This window comes from Astyanax mexicanus, chromosome 15 (genome assembly GCF_023375975.1).
Source record: "Astyanax mexicanus isolate ESR-SI-001 chromosome 15, AstMex3_surface, whole genome shotgun sequence".
In the NCBI taxonomy this organism is placed as follows: Eukaryota; Metazoa; Chordata; class Actinopteri; order Characiformes; family Acestrorhamphidae; genus Astyanax; species Astyanax mexicanus.
In genome coordinates, this window is record NC_064422.1 from 3227288 (window position 1) to 3248983 (window position 21696).

Here is a 21696-nt window from a genome sequence, read left to right on the forward strand (position 1 = left end):
TTTAAATGCATTCCAACATAATTTATTAATGTTGTGTTTGGACTTTAAGAGCTTCAACAGGCTGTAGAACCCATCTGAAACCAGATGCACTGCAGTTGTTTGAAAGCGTGTTCTATGATTTAAGCATATCACCACCCCTTTCAGCATTTACAGATTTGCAAACATCAACAGATAAATATTACTACCTTTATAGTTACTGACCGAATCTGCAGCAGGATAGCTAGTATCCTGGTGTACTCTCAGGTGAATCCATTGCAGGTGCTTTATTAAACTGATTAGACTTAATTAAACCTAATGATGCAGCTGTACTCCCAGTCCTCAGCATGCCCTGCTTTACTCACATTACAAGTAACTGTGCTGCTGTTTGGTGTTTCTACACTAAAATATCTCCAAAAAAGTTGTATAAATGTAGGACTGTGGGACTGTGATCAGTGATGGGTCTCAGAAAAAAAGAAAAACGGTGGGTTTATATGTTATATGTTTATTGGCCTTGTTTGTATAATATCTGCTATGCAATTTACAAATATTGAATTGGATCGGTCCCATCTCTAGTCGGTATGCATGTATTTATAGAAAGAAATTGACCAGCACAACCAACACAACTAAGCTAGCTGACAAGTATCACAAGAAACTCCCTGTTACCAGTGCAAGTGCCTAAGCAAGAGTCTGAACTACTGTTCTCCCTCCTTTGTTGGCTTAAGAATGAACAAATGTTGAATTTAACTTCTCCACTATTTAAGATGGAAAAGAAAAATCACTGAAATTAATTCTATGACAGCTGCAACACTTGGATTAGAAGAAAAGGAAACCAGCGTGGAGCTTTGTATCATCTTAAATGGTGCAGCAGTTTTGCCCAGGCACCTGTAACTGCTTCACACTGTTTAGGTTTGAGGTGGAACTGAACTGTTTAAGGACTTAACTTAGCACTATGAAGTAACTGCAAACTGCTTGACTTTTTTAAGGTGGAATGGAATATTAAGGAACTTTTAGTGTGTGTTGGTGTATTTCTGTAGGTTAAAACAGTACTACGCAGTATAACACTATCAGGATGTGTTCTGTGTTCACTTTTTTGCTTAAAAATCAGTTGATATATAGGACATTGAAACTGAAACACCTATCATTTTAGTGTGGGAGGTTTTATGGCTGAATTGGAGCAGCCTGGTGACCAATCTTCATTAATTGCACATTGCACCAGTAAGAGCAGAGTGTGAAGGTTTAGTTAGCAGTGTAAAAGCACAGTTCTGCTCTAAATATTGCAATGCACACAACATTATGAGTGACAAACCAAAAGTTCAAAAGAGGACAAATTGTTGGCCCATGTCTTGCTGGAGCATCTGTGACCAAGACAGCGAGTCTTTGTGATGTATCAAGAGCCACGGTATCCAGGGTAATGTCAGCGTACCACCAAGAAGGACGAGCCACATCCAACAGGATTAACTGTGGACGCAACAGGAAGCTGTCCGAAAGAAGTGCTAACCCGGATTGTATGCAAAACACATAAAACCACGGCTGCCCAAATCACGGCAGGGTTCAATGTGCACCTCAACTCTCAACAACTAAATTATTGTCCAACCCCTGTATGTTTACTGTGGTGCTGTGAAGCTTTTAAGTTTGTAGAGAGCTGCTGTACACCTTTAAATATCTTCCTGTGCTTCATATTCTGATTGATAAGGGACACAGGGGGCCATATGTAATACGTGTAATGAGCTTATAGGGTGGTCTGGTTCTGACTATAGGGTATCACAATAATGTCATTAATTTACGGTGTTCACACTGAGACAACAAAATATAAAATCATCAAACTGCTCAACACTATTCATTCTATTTAACTGTAGCTCAACCCCACTTGACCTTTCACCCAGACTGCACTGACCTGCTGTGAGATTAGCCATCAAGGTGTAAGAACAGAGAGTTCACCGCCAGTTCTCTCAGCAGTCCGAGCCCAAGCAGATTAGAATACAAATAAACTGCTGATATTTTATTTTTAAACAATTAAAAACAGTCGTCTCTAGAGGCTTTAAACCACACACAGCCCCAGCTCTTTCTGTCTCTTTTAGGAAAGGGCAAATCAATATACAAGATCTGAATTTTAAATCCGAGCACCGTGCTGACTGCACGCTGCAAGAGCAAACATTTAGTGTGATTGCTCCAGAATTAGCTTGGTACGCGTGCCAGTGAGGAGGACAGGTGAAAATAGCACTGTTGGAATCTCTACTGGGATCTACACACTCTTGATCTATTGTAATCCCCTGTTAATCCTCAGCATGCAGAGCACTTTAAAGAAAGGCCTGTATCTGATTAAAGAGGTTTCTGATCTGCTTCCACTTAGGGCTGGGCGATAAGGCCAAAGTTTATATTACAATATATTCCTATATTTCACTTAAAACAGTATAATTCCAATATCAATTGGAATTATAAAAAAGTATAAAAGCCAACATCTGTAGTGTATGTAGCCAAGCACTGTCAGAGCTGCGCATTGATGCACAATTTATTGCAATATTTTGGCATGCAGAGAAAATGAATCAGCTGAGTGGTAGATTCTTTTTGTAATGCACAGTACAATGATTTTTATTTAGGTGGTGCTGCACATCGTCCAAATTAACAGGATTTTTACACTCTTTGTAATGAAATGCACAGTTGGGTTGTTGAAATGCACAGTGTTGTTTAAGCAGTGGTTATATCCTCGCTATGCTTATCAAATCATATCGTTGATACAGTAAGAAAATTGATCACTATACAATAAAAATATTGATATATTGTCCAGCTCTGTATCCATTGCAGCAAATCCAAACACAGCATCCTTCAGAAATAGTACTAAGCTTTATACACATATAATTTTAGCTTTAGCATTTTATTTTAGAGTGGAATGGCTTCTAAACAGCTTCACTCAAATGCTGAGCGCTAAGCGATCGCCAATTTGCACCAGCGACTGAAGAACTAGGCTAAAATCTTGTAGTATAGAACAAGACATAAACATTATCACAAGAATCACAAAAAGCTGGTCATCCATGAGCCAAAAAAAGTACAGTGGTTAAACAGCACAACCAGTCTACTTTCAGACTATATTTCCCTTTCAATGGAAAATCTCCATTCTATTATTGACAAAAACTTCCCCAACCTACCTTGATATTATTATTTTTTTTGTATTACATCTTTTAATGTTGATGATAGAAAAACAACCTTTGAACAACCTTTATTTAACACTGCTAACAGCCATCAACCATTAGTGATGAAATTCTGAAATGGAATGAACTCTCATTTAAAGATTTTTAATCTTTTTACACAATACTAGCTATATGAATAGAATTCAAACAAGATATACCAATTTAACGTAAGGCAAACAGTATATAATAAACCATAACGTAAAATCAGTGCTGAATCAAGATAAAGTAATGGATGTACACTAATAAATCAATTCTAACGTTGGAGATCAGCTTTGTTTTAATGCATTAGAGTTGATTCAGCATTACTTTTGCTCAGGTGATTTACTGTAATCTGGTGCAGTGCAGGGAGTCTGACAGTGTTGATCTGGTCCTGCTGTGTTGTATAGAGGAGATGTGTGTAATATCCTGTAGTGAACCTTTATTACTGTGGGTCCTGTTGGTGTTGAACATTATTATACAGTTACTCAGTTGTGTGAATTTGTGTGTAAAAGGAGAAATATGAATTATAATAATGATATGTACAGAATTGTTACATAATCAGCGTTATAAGCTTTCAAAAACACAGCAGGGCTCACAGACCCACGTGTACAGCGCGTTGGAGCAGTTAGAGCCGTTACTAACGGATTCCTCCCTCCTAATCCCACAACAGCAGCACGCTGTGATCCCGCCCACCGTACACACGTCATCAGTCTGGCCCAATCCGGTGGCCGCGCTCAGACAGCGAGGCGGAGCTCTGTCCAATCAGAGCAGGTGGTTTGAGCAAATCAAAGTTGTGAGAGCGCGAGAGCGCGGCAGTGTGCTCCGGCAGCCGAGCTGAGAGCGCGCGGGGACGGTAACGACGTCTAACCGTTAAATGGAGGAAACTAACCGACCGGCTGAGGTTCTAATGAGACCGACGGTTAACCGGAGGAGCAGCTCTTAGGATTAAACGCCCTTTACTGTTCATCCCCCCGAGAACCGGACCAGCTCAGACTCAGACAGGTGAGTGATGGAGAGTGATAGATAGTGATGAGAGTAAAAAAGAATGAAGGAGTGAAAGGAGTGAGGGGAATGATGGGGAAGTGAGAGAGTTATGAGAGTAAGAAAGAGTCAGAGAGTGAGAGGAGTAAGGGAGTAATGGGAGTAAGGGATTGATGGGAGTAAGGGGAGTGATGGGAGTAAGGGGAGTGAGGGAGTGATGGGAGTAAGAAGAGTGAGGGAGTGATGGGAGTAAGAGGAGTGAGGGAGTGATGGGAGTAAGAGGAGTGAGGGAGTGATGGGAGTAAGAGGAGTGAAGGAGAGATTGGAGTAAGAGGAGCGAGGGAGTGATGGGAGTAAGGGGAGTGAGGGAGTGATGGGAGTAAGAGGAGTGAGGGAGTGATGGGAGTAAGGGGAGTGAGGGAGTGATGGGAGTAAGGGGAGTGAGGGAGTGATGGGAGTAAGGGGAGTGAGGGAGTGATGGGAGTAAGGGGAGTGAGGGAGTGATGGGAGTAAGAGGAGCGAGGGAGTGATGGAAATGATAGAGTAACTGGAGTAAAAGGAGTGATGGGAGCAGGGCCGCTGCTAAGGTTTTGGAGGCCCTAAGCATAGCTGGTCAGGGAGGCCCCCCCCCCCCCCCCCCCCAAAAAAAAAAAAAAACACACACACACACAAACACAAAAGGTTTACGCAAAATTTTACTATTTATTAAAATTACACATGTAACTGTGAATATTTACAACGTTATAAGTAAGGCCAATAACAGTGAAGAACAGCACAAGAGTACTATTTATAATGTATAAATAATAAATGAAACGATGCATGTCTATTTTAAGCAGTGGACACGTCATTTACACAAGCCAGCCTTAAAGGTTATGAAATTATCGTTTATATTCGTGGTGTATTTATATCAGCCTGTCAAAATCTATAGAGCTGTCTGATCCTGCTGTCATACAGACCATTTGGATAGTGCACTGACGGCATTAGTCAATAGGTAGGCTACTCTGTTTATTAATTTTTTAATAAAGTCACTAAAAATCTTCAAACTACACTACTACTATTTGCAAACGTGCCACGTGCCTTGCAATACCCAGATTAGTTTCTAGTTAAGCGTTTAAAGCTACCAAATCAGCGAAGCCAACGTAACTCAGGCAACACCACTGAACATGAAGTAATCAAAACTATTTAAACCTTTATCATCGAAGTTACTCACCAGAAAGGGATGCATGGGCCTCATCTTTCTGCTTCTTTTTCTTCTTCTCAGCTCCAGACTCAAACCGTCGCTTCATAGTTGAATTACCATTTAGTAGCAACTTCGCGCGGTGAACTTGTCTCCTGCCAAACTCAAGTAGCGTTGCTACTTTAGTTAGGACTAAGGTTGCCAGATAAGTTACGATTTTTCATCCTATTTGTTTATTTTATTTTAAGTTTTTAACTTACACAAATATTGCACTGGACAAGTTTTTGTATAGAATGGCCACATACACTTTAAAAATGGTTAAACATGCGCAAGATTTAGCGCCTCCATGCATTTTTTGATTATTTATTTGACTGGAAAATGTCACATCTGGCAACAACCAACAGAGCAAACCGAGCCGTGCCATTTCAGGCACGGCTCGGTGGGGCATTATTTCAGGTGGGGGCATTATATTATGCACAAAAATAATAACGTGCCGCTTTTAAGTAGTAGAGTAGGTGCCCCATGCAATGTTTAAAGACAAAAAAGATGAGCGTATCATAAATAATTCACATTGGGTTTTAAATTTAATAATGTCATAATTTCAACACATTTCATTCTCAGTCAATTTGGCTCCCTGCAACTGCAAAATGGTCGAGGCCTAACGCTGGCTGCGTTGTCTGCGTATGCAGAGCGGCGGCCCTGGATGGGAGTATGGGGAGTGATGGTGCGATAAAGAATGAGGCTGTAATGGTAGTAAAGGAGAGAGGGAGCGATGGGAGTAATAGAAGAGAGGGAGTGATGGGCGTGAGGGAGTGATGGGAGTAAGAGAAGTGAGGGAGTGATGGGAGTAAGAGAAGAGAGGGAGTGATGGGCGTGAGGGAGTGATGGGAGTAAGAGAAGAGAGGGAGTGATGGGAGTGAGGAAGTGATGTGAGTAGGAGAACTGATGGGGGTAAGATGTGAAATGGAGTAAATGGTGAGATTGATGAGGTTAAAGAAGTGAGGGAGTGAAGGGAGTAAAATGTTAAATGGACTAAAAATGTTGGTGAGATTGATATTAATGGAGTAAATGTTGGTAAGATAGATGTTAAATTGAGTAAATGTTGGTGAGATAGATATTAACGAAGTAAATGTTGTGGGATTGATAATAATGGAGTTAATGTTGGTGAGATAGATGTTAAATAGAGTAAATGTTGGTGAGATTGATATTAATGGAGTAAATGTTGGTGAGATTGATATTAATGAAGTAAATGTTGGTAAGATAGATGTTAAATTGAGTTAATGTTGGTGAGATAGATATTATTGGAGTAAATGTTGGTGAGATAGATATGAATGAAGTAAATGTTGGTGGGATTGATAATAATGGAGTAAATGTTGGTGAGATAGATGTTAAATAGGGTAAATGTTGGGGAGATTGATATTAATGGAGTAAATGTTGGTCAGATTGATATTATGAAGTAAATGTTGGTGAGAGATGTTAAATGAAGTAAATGTTGGTGAGATAGATGTTAAATTGAGTAAATATTGGTGAGATAGATTTTAAATGGAGTAAATATTGGAAAGATAGATGTTAAATGGAATAAATATTGGTAAGGTAGATGTTAAATGGAGTAAATGTTGGTGAGATAAATGTGAAATGGAATAAATAATGGTGAGATAGATGTTAAATGGAATAAATATTGGTGAGCTAGATGTTAAATGGAGTAAATGTTGGTGAGATAGATGTTAAATGGAATAAATATTGGTAAGGTAGATGTTAAATGGAGTAAATATTGGTGAGCTAGATGTTAAATGGAGTAAATGTTCGTGAGATTTATGTTAAATTTAGTAAATATTGGTGAGATAGATGTTAAATGGAGTAAATATTGGCGAGCTAGATGTTAAATTGAGTAAATGCTGGTGAGAAAGATGTTAAATTTAGTTAATGTTGATAAGTTGTTTATTTGGGTGAGTTAAGTGCTTTTGTTTATTTACGGTTAGCTTAGATTTCCAAAATTTTAGAGTGGTTAGCAGCAGCGCTAGCCGTGGTTAGCAGCAGTTAGCAGCAGCACTAGCCGCAGTTAGCAGTGCTTAGCACTAATAAATTCTGTCTAACAGTGCTACACTGAGGAATCCTGAGTGTACCAGTAAGCCAGGGTGCTAACAGCAAGCGGTTCATCACATAGCTGTCCAATATACACATCTCTGAATGGCAAAAGGTTAGTGGCTAATGCTAATTCTGCTCCAGTCTCAGTGCTGAAGAAACTTCACTGAAACTCTGCACAGCGGCTTTACTGCTCCTTACAACCTGGTAAAATTTATACACAAGGCACACTAAGATATAAGGCGCACTGTAGTTTTTTGGTATTTTTTTTTCGTGCACCTTATAGTCTTTCTAAATACATGTATGTTCTGTGAAATTACAGAGCAGCCTCAGGTCACCTGTTCACCAATAGTTTTCACAGTTGCACAGATGCTCATCAGGCCTTCACTTGGCGCCATCTGTTGCACCATTTAAGGTGGAACAGAAAAGTTAGCAAGCTAGCTAGCAACGAAGATAAACTACTAGCAGTTTGTTTATGCTTCTTATGAAGAAAATGGTCATAAACCATTAAACCACACATTAAACTAGTGGTTATCATAATAATAAAAAAAAACGGTTTACTGTAATTTCATAATGATTGTACAATATATTGTACAGTAATTATGAGACTACAGAGTAGAATACCCGCTTAAGAAGGTGGTCTGTGGTTTTCGGGCCACCAGGGGCACTTCTGAGTTAGTCCAAAATGAATGGGTTCATATGGAGCAATTAAGAAAAATAAGTTTATAAATGTTTATTAAGTTTCATTCTAAAATATGTTTTAATTTCCTCAACACAGAACAATACCACCTTCCAGTACTACAGACAGAATTTTAAAGATCCCAATTATAGCTCATTAACCAGTCAATCTGCTGTCGGTAGCAGTAATTCATGTTTACAGCCTAAAACCTGTTTACTGTAAAAAATTGAATATATAGGTCAGTTTTCTTAGTTTTTTAAGCTAAATATTTTATTCTACTTTCCAACATTAAAGAACTATTTCAAGCTCCATACCCCCCTCTGATATATCAGGGGGAAATAGGAAGAGGGTAGACTCTATAAATCGGATTGGGTATTTACACATTTCTGACAGTCTAAAACACATGTGTCAAACACAAGGCCCGCGGGCCAAATGTGGCCCGCCACGTCCTTTTATGTGGCCCGCGAGAGCTTGTAAGATCTTAGTGTCTATAATAAATATGTCAGAAGCGTGCTTTGACCAAAAACTACATTTCCCACAATGCTTGTCCATTGTATTACCTGCGAAGTTACGGCTTACTGCCACTACACGGCAGTGTAGTCATTGATGTGGAAACCCTGCCGGAGGGAAGGTGTAACTTCGCGGGTGGACTTGAGACATACAAATGTTTATCCCATAATGTCCAGAAAAAGAGAAGTTGATGCAGACGGACGGCTGTGCTTCAAGGCGAAAGACCGGTATGCCGTTTGTGTTACGAAGAGTGTTACTGACCAAAATAAACGCTTTTTAGAAGAGATATAAGTTCTGTGTAAATATTTATAAGACAGTACCTGACAAAATTTTAATGACGTTAATAAACATCACTGTGACAGTGCTAGTCACAGTTTCACCACAGCAAAGTACGAGGACGTGAATCACTTATCTAACCAGCCTTTACTTTATTTCTGCCCCCAATAACCCTTTCAATAACCTCCAATAGCCTTTAATAGTCTTCAGTAGCCTTCAACAGTCTAACCTTGCAGCCGTGGTGTGTCCACTAAACTCCGTAGTTATAAACATCCTGAGGTTAGCAGCGCGCTAACTGACCTGTTTATAATGTAATCCCAGCAGTGACTCCGTGACTCTGCTCTAAACTGCTGCTGTTAGCTGCTTGGGCTGAAAGATGAACTGTAGAGAGCTGTATTATCCGGTTAGTGGGGTTAAAAATATTTATTTCATACACAGAAGAACTTTAAAAATTTTAAAAACGCTCCAGACTGGCTCAGCTGAGCCCTGTAGCCCGTGGCTGGGCTGTAGCTCTGACTAAGTAAAGACCGCGGGCTTGTGCTGCTGCTGCAGCTCCGACTAGTGGTTGGATGAGGAAATGCTAAATCTGTCACGTTCTTAACAGCTCACAATTTTTGATTTTATATTTATTAAGCCTTGATTGATGGAGTTTTTGGATTTCATAACATGACAAATTAAAAGGATTTATGTTAATAGAGCAACAAGCAAACATTTTTCCCATGCAACTGTAATATTTGATTGAATAAATAATATATTGAGAGTTATTTAACATTAAGGAGTAATTACATTCATTTTATATTACATCTGGTTACATTTTCTTACATTTATAAGTTACATCTGGCCCTCAGAGGACAGCCAATATGCCAATGTGGCCCTCGGCCAAAATGAGTTTGACACCCCTGGTCTAAAAGCTTTCTTTTCTGGATCATTTTAAGGGGACAGCATCCCAGTGCCTTTTATTGACCAGCCACATGAGTTTAATGTAGCTAATTACTAATTACTAAGTGACCATCTGGAGTTCACACTGTTCTCAGCTGTGTTTTAATGTTACCTTTTTTTGTAAATAAGTTAGTATGTTGTAGGCATGTTTAAATTTTGTATTTACTCTTTTTACTTTATTTATTTTTCTAAATACCTGCAGTTATTGACACCATCTCTAGAGGACGTACCGGTCACTGACTCTAGTGTGTGACAACATGTAATAGCAGACACCTGGAGAAGGCTATGAGGGTAGCAGCTGTTTGAGTCTGTATCCAGTGAACGGCACGTGCTACCAGTAAATTTTTTTAATTGATTTTTCAGGAATCCAAGAAAGCAGTCCTTCCAGTTACACTGCCCACCTAAAAACCACGACAAAAAACGTACCCCAAAAGTGTAGCTGAAAAACTGTACCTGTAACCTTCCCCATACTGCTATCAAACTGCCGTTAGGTGTTATCAGAAACAAAATAAAAATATATCTACAACATACTAACTTAACTAATTTACTAATTTAACTTCTGCAAACATAATTTACCACAAAAATAAACATTGCTTCCAACAACTGATTGCTAATTGTGAGTTGCACAATTACTAAATAATGAGGAGCCACTTATTAATAAATAAATCAATCTTTGAGATTCAAACACATTTTATATCAATATCTAGTTTATTCACTTAGTTTTTTTATTTAGATTTCATGGTAACTCCAAATGCTGTGTAAAGTAACTGTGGATGAGGTAAATGTAAAGGAGAGATGAAGTTAGTGTCAGCTGTTGGTGAAGTGATCATGCATGTGGTTGTTTATCAGACACAGCTCGTCTCTGTTTGAGGAGAAGATGACAGAGATCAGCGAGAAGGAGAACGAGCCGCAGAACCAGCGGGACTTCCAGCGTTCCCCAGGAACAGTGAGCGGCCAGCCTGAGTCTAAGGTAAGTCAGAACAGAGCACTGCACTGCTGTCCAGCTGCCAGAGTACACTGCTGACACACTGAGAGCACTGAGAGCTGTCGTCCAGATCGATTACAGATTTCATCATCTTTTATACTGGCATTTTAAAATATTAGAAATAGCATAATTATGCAATTACACACTGTAAAAGACAATCAAACACTAACAAGGGTTGTCTTAATACATGCAAGTAATACTTAAATAAAACCTATGGAAAGGTATTCATTTTCTAAACTCAAATTAATCACAGGATAACATTTTCAAAGCCTGGTGATGCATTAGTGGTTTTATTTAGCGATAGGAATACAGCAAATTCAGAAGGTATATTACTTATTACATATTAAACAAAACTCTCCTTTTTCAGGGTTTTTTCAGTTTAGGTCTCGACTGCCCCTATTAACACTGCTCCACAAAAAAAAATCAACCATCCGTTGATGGAGCCTCACCCCAAAATCAGTTGAAGATCTGCCATTTCGTTCTGCTGGTTGAGATCCTCAGACAGTACACAGCAGGATTAGCCAGCAGACTTCATCTGAGGGAGGGATCTGTACCTACTATCTGTCACAAGTCAGCAGATGAGGGAGATGTAAATACTTTGAAATGATGAGTTATGCATGAAATACCCAGTTAAGCACAAACTAGCTCGTTCGTGTTTTGCCATTAAGCACAAGCTAATACTAACTTGGTAAACATTCAGTGTAAACATGGTGTGGCTGGCAACAGCTTTTGTGCATAAAAGTGACAGAGCTTATAAATGACTCATTCTAAAATGGACTGAAACTAGAAGAATAGAGCTGGTGGGGTATCTTTATTTAAGAGTGATTTTGTGTCTCTTGCATCTGTGGTAGGAAACTTTATTGCTTTTTGATTTCTTTACATTAATGAACTAGATTGTTTAAAATGATCTCTGCTTCAGAGGCTTTGTTTTTTCCATTTTTGATTCGGGTTGTGCCGTATGGTATCATACTCAATATACCAGTATTATCGTGATTGAAAAAATGCATATAAAGATAACAGCAGTTATTCTTTCTTGAAAGCAGTTTAATATTTACAGTGAAGCTTTAAGTGCATTTGCTGTATATATTAAATAAATAAATATTCTATACTTTAGTGCCGTGGTAGATATTTTTGCTATATTATGTTAATGTAATATTACATTATTTATTTTGTATTTTCTTTTATTCTGTACACTTTCTAAAAGATTCCTAAGTTAAAAAACATGATTATAAAATAGAAGATTTTTTTTGTGTGTTTCTGTCATACTTACATGGAATAAAATTTTTAACATTAACATTTTATTTTGTAGCAGAATTGTATTTTATAAATTATTAAAATATTTTACAATGTTTTCTTTCTAAACAGCCAAAAAAACGGCTTTAATGATGTAGGCGCAGAGAATTGCAGCCTGAGCTTTAAAACTCGTAGATTAGAACAGAATAGAGTGTAGCACTACCACAAATCCCAAATCAATCAAACAGGTTTCAGTTTATTATTCTGACCCTAAATCCTTTAACATCAGTTTCATCAGCCTGTAGCACTGAAAGATCCATACTCTCTTATCTCGCTTTGTTTATTGGATAAAAAAAGCTGCTGATCATGAAGAGATGCAGGAGAAGGGAAGTCTGCTTAGGGCTCTGTGATTTCCATGATGCAGAAAACACGAACAGAATCACTGAATTGAGAATCATAAAACCTGCATGGAAATACACAGAATTATAAAAACAATCAGCTGTCCAGAAACTATAAACTTGTTGCTACAAATCTTAAAATGCTTCTGTTTTTCTAGCACGTAAAAAAAAAGAAAAAAGTTAACTAAAAGATTAGATATTGTGTGCATTATATGCAGGGAGTTCATTACTGGAGAGGAACCGTCTCTGGACCACTGATGATCAATTGAACAGGGACTATTGCTAACACTGATGCGTTAGTGATTTTTCAGTGTTCTTTAAATAGAGCCAGTAAACAACTTACTGTTCTATAGCTAAAAGGTTTATTATAGGTCACAAGTCCTAAGTTCAACAATCAAGTGTCATTTGCAGATATAACTTAGTATTATTTAACAGAGCATAAAAGTAAATTAGTCCTTAAATTTTAGTCTCACCGCATCCCCTTTTGCACTGTGGAGCTCAGAGTTTAAACACAACCAAAGAGATCTCTTTATCCAGCTCTAAAAACTCCATCTCTATAAACATAATTGTGATCTACAGCTTTTGCTGGTTTGTGTGGTTAGTGATGTTTGTTATCTCTGCTGTGTTGCTGTGCTAATAGCTACTCACTGTATTGGCCTGGAGAGGGGTATCTAGTTAGTGGTGTTAAAAGCCTTTATTCTCTTTTCTCCACTTGATTTGTTAGTTTCTTAGTGCCAATAAAATGGCAGAAAATCGTCAAAACCAATCTTACCATCTCTACTACAAAGCTTTTTAATTAATTGGGGACATATGTTTGATAAAGAAGTGCATTGTAAAAGTTAGTTCCTAGTGCTAACTAACTAGTGCTAATGGTAGCGCTGTTGAGGTTATCCTCTTGTAGGTGTCAGGGGGCGTATCGTTCACAATAATATTGCAAACATTTAAGACCATATATAAACTCCATATTGTGATAATAGTAATATTCTTGAGTGCAGTCTATTTTGTGTTTGTTTTACTACTTACTGTATTTACTTTAATTGTTTGTTTGCCATTTATATTCAGCAGTAATGTCATGATGGGGCACAGAATACAGACACTCGCGGAACCAGTCAAGGATTTTATTAAAAACCCACAGGGTACAGAGAATGAGATTAGCAGTAGAAACAAAACACCAGTAAAGGTATACCTGGGAGCGGAGAGCTTAACAGGATAGTGAGGCAGTCCAGTGGTCATACACGAAGTAAGCAGTATCAGAGGCAATCCAAAAACAGAAACGATAAACAGTCCAATGGTCATATACAAGGCAGGCAGTATCAAAGGTGATCCGAAAAACATAAACGATAAACAGTCCAGGGTAATACACGAAAAAATCCACAACGAAGGCAAAGGCAAAAATCGGTAGTCAAAAAGCAAAAAGCAAGGTCATACACAGAAAATAATCACAGAAATAACGCTTTGTAATGTCGGACGAAACCTAGGCAATACGCGGCGCAGGTGAGCGTCTGAGCAGTGCTTTTATACTAATGCTAATACTCAGGGCTTCCTGGTCGGAGCAGGTGAGGTGTCACGTGATCAGCAGTGTGTGTGTTGTCAGCGGGTGGTGCATTCTGGGTATTGTAGTTGTTAGGCTGACAACCTCCGTTGGAGACCAGTGTGGAAGGACAGGAAGTGCCTACAGCACCAGACATGACAAGTAAATATGCTGCTTTTTAGTTTTGTGGCTACATTGCTTTATTTTTGTTAAATTGTTACACCATTATTATTTAATACAAAATCAGTGAATTACTGTTTACAAAATAGACAAACGCTTATAGATCTTTTGTTTTACTAAAAAAAAAACCTTCTATTTATACTACATAAAACACTACAGGGGTGTATTCTTGAAATTAATAAAAAAAAAAACATTTTGTCATATCACCATTTATATTGTTATTGCAAAAATACCCTGATTTATCGTGATATGAATTTAGGTCTGTATCGCCCACCGCTATGGGTCAGAAGGGAGAGTCTAGCTGTTGAATGAATTTCTGAAAGTGTTTGTAGTTAGTTATTAATTGTGGAGTGTGTTAATCTTGTCTTTGTTTGTGCTGAGCTGTGTTTTGTTTATGTGCATGTGAGCACTCTCAGTAACTGATTGGGCTGTTGTTGTGTCTGTGCATTTATTTGTGTATCAGTCTGTGTGAATCGATGTGTGTGTGCAGTTCAGAAGATGGATGGCTCTATCAGGTAACAGATGCTGTGCGTATCTTCCCAGCGGATGTGCTATAACTCAGAGACAGCAGACGCGCCAGAATAAAACCAGGCCTTGTCTTCTCACAGGTTCTCTCACCAGACAAGCTAGCACATCTCCCGCTGAACTCCTGCTGACACGCCAGAGGAGCTTCTATAAATCTTTGAGGAAAAACCACTGAAACTCTTCCTTCTGTTTAGGTGTTGTTTGATGGCTTTTGGGGCAGTGAGTGCTGTGAGACTCTAGTAGGGGGGCAGGAGATTGAAATGATGAAATGTTAGTAGACTTCGCATGTCTGTCAGGAGGAACAGATGCATCCAGTCCAAATATCTGATGGTTCTCTGGGTGACCAGTTATAGTAAATGTATTTATTAGTAGATTTATCAACAGTATTCACAACACCTGCAGCAGATATATTTACCCTACCCTAAAAATTCCTATTCTACTCTATACTACCCTATACTCCTTATACTCCCTATTCTACCCTATACTACCCTATACTCCTTATACTCCCTATTCTACCCTATACTCTCTATTCTACCCTATACTACCCTATACTCCTTATACTCCCTATTCTACCCTATACTCTCTATTCTACTCTATACTACCCTATACTCCTTATACTCCCTATTCTACCCTATACTACCCTATACTCCTTATACTCCCTATTCTACCCTATACTCCATATTCTACCCTATACTCTCTATTCTACCCTATACTACCATATACTCCATATTCTACCCTATACTACCATATACTCCATATTCTACCCTATTCTACCCTATACTCTCTATTCTAGCCTATACTCTCTATTCTACCCTATACTACCCTATACTCCTTATACTCCCTATACTACCCTATACTCTCTATTCTACCCTATACTACCATATACTCCATATTCTACCCTATACTCCCTATTCTACCCTATACTACCATATACTCCATATTCTACCCTATACTCTCTATTCTACCCTATACTACCATATACTCCATATTCTACCCTATACTCCCTATTCTACCCTATACTACCATATACTCCATATTCTACCCTACACTCCCTATTCTACCCTATACTACCATATACTCCATATTCTACCCTATACTCCCTATTCTACCCTATACTACCATATACTCCATATTCTACCCTATACTCCCTATTCTACCCTATACTACCATATACTCCATATTCTACCCTACACTCCCTATTCTACCCTATACTACCATATACTCCATATTCTACCCTATACTCTCTATTCTACCCTATACTACCCTATACTCCCTATACTCTCTATTCTACCCTATACTACCCTATACTCCCTATACTCTCTATTCTACCCTATACTACCCTATACTCCCTATTCTACCCTATACTACCATATACTCCTTATACTCCCTATTCTACCCTATACTCCATATTCTACCCTATACTCTCTATTCTACCCTATACTACCCTATACTCCTTATACTCCCTATTCTACCCTATACTCCCTATTCTACCCTATACTACCATATACTCCATATTCTACCCTATACTCCCTATTCTACCCTATACTACCCTATACTCCTTATACTCCCTATTCTACCCTATACTACCATATACTCCATATTCTACCCTATACTCCCTATTCTACCCTATACTACCATATACTCCATATTCTACCCTATACTCTCTATTCTACCCTATACTACCATATACTCCCTATTCTACCCTATACTACCATATACTCCATATTCTACCCTATACTCTCTATTCTACCCTATACTACCCTATACTCCATATTCTACCCTATACTCCCTATTCTACCCTATACTACCATATACTCCATATTCTACCCTATACTACCATACACTCCCTATTCTACCCTATACTACCATATACTCCATATTCTACCCTATACTCTCTATTCTACCCTATACTACCATATACTCCCTATTCTACCCTATACTACCATATACTCCATATTCTACCCTATACTCTCTATTCTACCCTATACTACCCTATACTCCATATTCTACCCTATACTCCATATTCTACCCTATACTACCATATACTCCTTATACTCCCTATTCTACCCTATACTCCCTATTCTACCCTATACTCCCTATTCTACCCTATACTCCCTATTCTACCCTATACTACCCTATACTCTCTATTCTACCCTATACTACCCTATATATATATATTATCCGTTTTACCCTGTACTAACCTATATTCCCTATTCTACCATGTATTACTATATGCTCCATATTCTACCTTATACTACTGTATACTTACTATTCTACCCTATATTACTATATACTCCCTATTCTAGTCTATACTACCCTATACTATCATATTCTCCATTTACTGCCAAATACTTTTATATTCTCTTTATAGTACTTTATACTACTAAATACTCCCTATGCCACCATATTCTCCCTCTACTACCCTAAACTATTATACATTTTTTCTATACTACCCTATACTACTATATAATCACTGTACTACACTATACTACCCTGTACTCCCTATACAACAGTATATTCTTACATACTCCCTATTCTACCCTATACTACTGGTGACTACTGGTAAGGATAACAATTTTGTTGTATAAATATATTTATCAGCTGTTTTATTGGCAATTAGATTTTCTTACAAAAGTCCTTACAAAAACACAAAAAAACATCTTCGATATTGCACATTGTTTTTATTTGTGTGTATTTTAGCAGAGATGTTGATTTTAGCTAGTCACAATAATCTGTACCCTCCTCTGCTCTCTGACGTGAGGAAAGGACGAGTCAGCTCCACACACACAGAGCACAGTTTTACCAGTACAATTTAACTAGTTATATATTATTTCACAGCTGTTAATCACGCGTCAATAATAACGCCTTATTTTGGGTCGATAAAAAGAGGCATGGGAATGTTCCGGGGCTTCACGTGTTTGATTTTGCTCCGCGTTGCAATTAAAAGCATCTTCATTCAGTCAGCGGTGGGGCAGGGTTGGGAGGGGCGGGGTGAAGCTATACAGAGACTGGGAGCAGAGAGGCGAAGATATCTCTTCTTATCTCATAAGATAATGTATACATATTTTGACCACCCTATTACAGATACAGTGGGGTAAAAAGGATTTGCCCCCTTACAGATTTCTTTTGTTTTTGCATTTTTTTTCATACTTATTATTTTTCAGATAATCAAAAAACTTTAATATGAAATAAATGTAACCTGAGTAAATATAAAAAACTATAAAAAATATAAAAAACATGATAATTTCATTTATTAAAGGTCTAATTTTTTCAATTATTTTAAATGTTTAGTTGTGGTCTCTAGTATAAATCAATGTCCTGTAAGCTGTTTTTTTTTTGTGAAAAAAGTACTCCGGTGATCCGGTATAATTCTGCTTCAGTTCAGTGGAGAAGTGGGGGGAGAAAAACGATAGGATTTCTGCTCTGAATATTCATACATGCAGACATATCGTCTTTGATTGGCTAACAGCACTGCCATATATTCTTTGGAATGTATGACAAAAGTGGAACTTTTTGGAAGGTGTGTGTCCTGTTACATGTGGCGTAAAACAAACACATAATTGAATAATCCTGAATGTAAAACATGGTGGTGGTAGTGTGATGGTCTGGGGCTGTTTTGCTGCATCAGGATCTGGAAATCTTGCTGTAATAGATAGAACCAGGAATTCTGCTGTTTACCAGAAAATCCTGAAGGAGAATATCCGGCTATCTGTTTATGACCTCAAGCTCAGGAGTACTTGGGTTCTGCAGCAGGACAATGATCCAAAACACACAAACAAGTCTACCTCTGAATGACTTAAAAAACTAAATGAAGGTTTTGGAGAGGCCAGTCAAAGTCTGATTGAGATGCTGTGGCATGACATTAAACAGGACCTTCATGCTGGAAAATCCTCCAATGTGTCTGAATTAAAACGATTCTGTAAAAAAGATTGGAACAAAATTCCTCCACAGAGATGTGAAAGAATTATTGCCAGTTATCAGTAAAGTTTGATTACAGTTGTTGCCTCCAAGGATGGCACAAAAGTTTTTAGGTTTAGGGGGGAAAAACTTTTTCAAACAGGTCCAGATTGGTTTGGATAGTTATTTTGCCTTTAATAAATAAAATTATACTTTAAAAAGTGCTTTTTATATTTACTCAGGTTATATCTGTCTGACATTAAAGTTTTTTGACAATCGAACAAACATATTAGTATGACAAAAAAAAAGCAAGAACAAAAGAAAAATGTAGGGGGGCAATATTTTTGATGCCACTGTATAATACACAGAATAACAAAATCGTTTATAACAACAATTCCTGGGACAGTGTATTGTCCATTATTAAAGCAGTTACTGTGACTGGCATATTTAATTATGAATTTGTGCTTTTTTATAATAAGCTCCAACACTGTGATGCTGGCAAAGATGACACTGAAACTTAATGTGAATCATTGCTGTTTTTAACATGAGCATCAGTTACTCAGCACAACATGAAAAGATACTGAAAAGATAAACATGAAATAAACGTTGGATTTGGTGAGAAAGTGGGATTTGGGACACGTTGACTTGCTGTGTAAACGAGGTCTTAGCGCCTCTATAGTTTGAAGTGCAGCCAGACTCAGTGCTTTTGTCCATCATTAGAGCTTTGATGCATTAAGCTCTTAGGTCATTAAGGTAGTGGCAGAGTAGATGCCATTATATAATCTAATTAATTAGATAATAACACAGCCTGAATGCAGTGAGGCAGACACACAAATAAGCAGTGATTAGACAGGAACATTCAGAATGAGAACACGAGGAACTGTCCTGCACATGTAGCGCAGCTGAATGGTCATAGAGTCCAGCTACACGCAAGTGACAACAAGACAAGCGCACACCCGCTGTACAGCTACAGCTGTGAGAAATTCAGTGAGAAATCTGTGTTCTGACACCGTCTGTGTCTTCCAGCGCACCAGCAGGAAATTCACCCTGAGGTGAGAGAGGGAATCTGGCAACCGCTTGGACAGATGAAGCAGGAAAGTGTAGAATGCAGGACATAAATGATTTATCCTGAGCTTTTGCAGTCTGAGAGGAAAACCTGTTGATGAATAAATTTACCTGGTTCACAGTCAGAATAAAGTCACACACTTGCATGAACTGTTCTATATAGTTGGGGCAAATAATGATCATTTTGCTAGTCAAGTAATCTTATGATTATTTTTTTAATTAGTCAACAATTATTTCTGTGGAAAGTACTGATATTTAGTGAGTAAATATTTTAATAATCAAAAATGCTTACTGTAGTAAGATCTGCAACAGGGCCATCTCTTAGCAAAACACCTGAGAAACATCCCATATCTTTTGGATCCACAAGTTATTTTTTTGGGGGGGGGTTCATCTCTTTAATTGTAATACACTTAATGGCTGCTGTTTGTTATATTAGTAATAGATATTTCTATTCTTGGTAAAATACTATTTTAGGGCTGCAGTTCTGATCCATCACATTAGTGGTGAAGTCAGTAATGCAGGGGTGTCAGGTGCAACTCTCAGGCTGTTGTTTGATTGGAAGCTTCGTTTGTAGTTTACCACATACTGTGTATTCTCCATAAGACTGTGTGCACCCTGCTGTACCCTAACCATTCACTACGAATAAACGACCATTACACCCACAGAAATATCACTGAAACTGGGTCTACATTAGCATTGAGGTACAGAAATATCTCAGATGGTAATTTGAATAGGAAACATGGCTTACTGGCTTCAAAAATGAACTTAACTCTTACACACCATGTAGTCATTGCTTAAGTTAACCCTGGCTTTTTTGTGGACGATATATATCATCCCAGAAATAACTGCAATAAACAATATTATTGTCATCTTTAAATCTAATGCCACTAAAATAATGATAATTTAATTAAATAATAGTACAGTTGCATAGTTTTAAAAGTAATAAACTTTAAATGCTTACGAATATTCAGAATACTCACTTCATATTTTGTCTATTAATACTAATGTGCAATATTAAAGTCAGCAAAAATTAGAAGTCTGTATACTGTACATTAACTTGATAATGTAATTGTGGTGACAGGCCTATCTTGTGTGTTTTTAACTCCTTAACAGGCTCTCTGAAAACTTTGAGTGCTTTGGAGACTCCAACAGGACACTTCATTACTTTACATATGTAGTAGGAATCAACCCTAAATTCCCTAAATATTTTGAAAATAGACATAAAGCTAGACAAACATAAGAAAGCTTAAGGTTTGGAGGACATGAAATGTTTAATTTGTATTTAGGAAAATTCATTTTATTTAAATTTTTTTCCCATTTTCTCCCCAATTTACACGGATGCCCCAACACACCAGGAGAGTAAATACTTCCTCCAATGCTTCCTCTGATACATGTGAAGTCAGCCACCACTTCTTTTCGAGCTGCTGCTGATGCAGCATTGGAGGAAACCGGTTCCGGTACATCAGCTCACAGATGCCCTGTGCTGTGGACATCACCCTAGAAGTGATGTGGGGAGAGGGAGGGAGCAGGGCCAATTGTGCTCCCTCTGAGCGCCGGCAGCTTGCTGCATGAGCGAGGGTTCGAACCTGCGAACTCCTGCTTATAGTGGCAGCGCTTTAGACCGCTGGACCACTCGGCGCCCCTAAAATATAGATTTTTAAACGTTAAAAGTTCAGGAAAGTGCCAGTTTTATGACTTTTATTCACTATATTTTGACTGTTCAATTGGTGTATATTTTGGTTCAATTCAGTAAATTCTAATTTATATAATGCTTGAATAGAAATCCTAAAGATTTCTATTTAGAGTTTAATATCAGTCAGAAAACGGAAAGCAAAAATGAATGCCTGTGTGTTAAGGGGTTAAACAAAGTTGACATACCAGCTTATTCACATTCACGGGTCCTCCTCGATAAGAAAAATGATTGAGGTTCTGTGGTCTATATTCTGTACGATAAGTCTATAAAGTAATTATTGTGACAGGTTTAGGTAAAGTTAGATGTGTTGGATTCACCTGGCTGGTTTTAGTGATTTAGTTACTTAGTTGGTATCCTTTGTATATTTTGCGGGACATGAGCCGCTGATGAATCACTTCCACC

General features: G+C 38.0%; 1 protein-coding gene across 1 annotated transcript in view; it reads left to right on the top strand.

Annotated features, from left to right (window-relative positions):
- The first annotated feature begins 3928 nt into the window (after nucleotides 1-3928).
- Nucleotides 3929-21696, top strand: part of LOC103038297 (SH3 and cysteine-rich domain-containing protein 2) — a 72101-nt gene continuing 54333 nt past the window's right edge. The window contains exons 1-2 of the mRNA XM_049464810.1: nucleotides 3929-4145; nucleotides 10637-10757. Of these exons, the coding sequence (XP_049320767.1) occupies nucleotides 10665-10757 (93 nt within the window). The 5' untranslated portion in view covers nucleotides 3929-4145; nucleotides 10637-10664. The remainder of the gene's footprint in view (nucleotides 4146-10636; nucleotides 10758-21696) is intronic.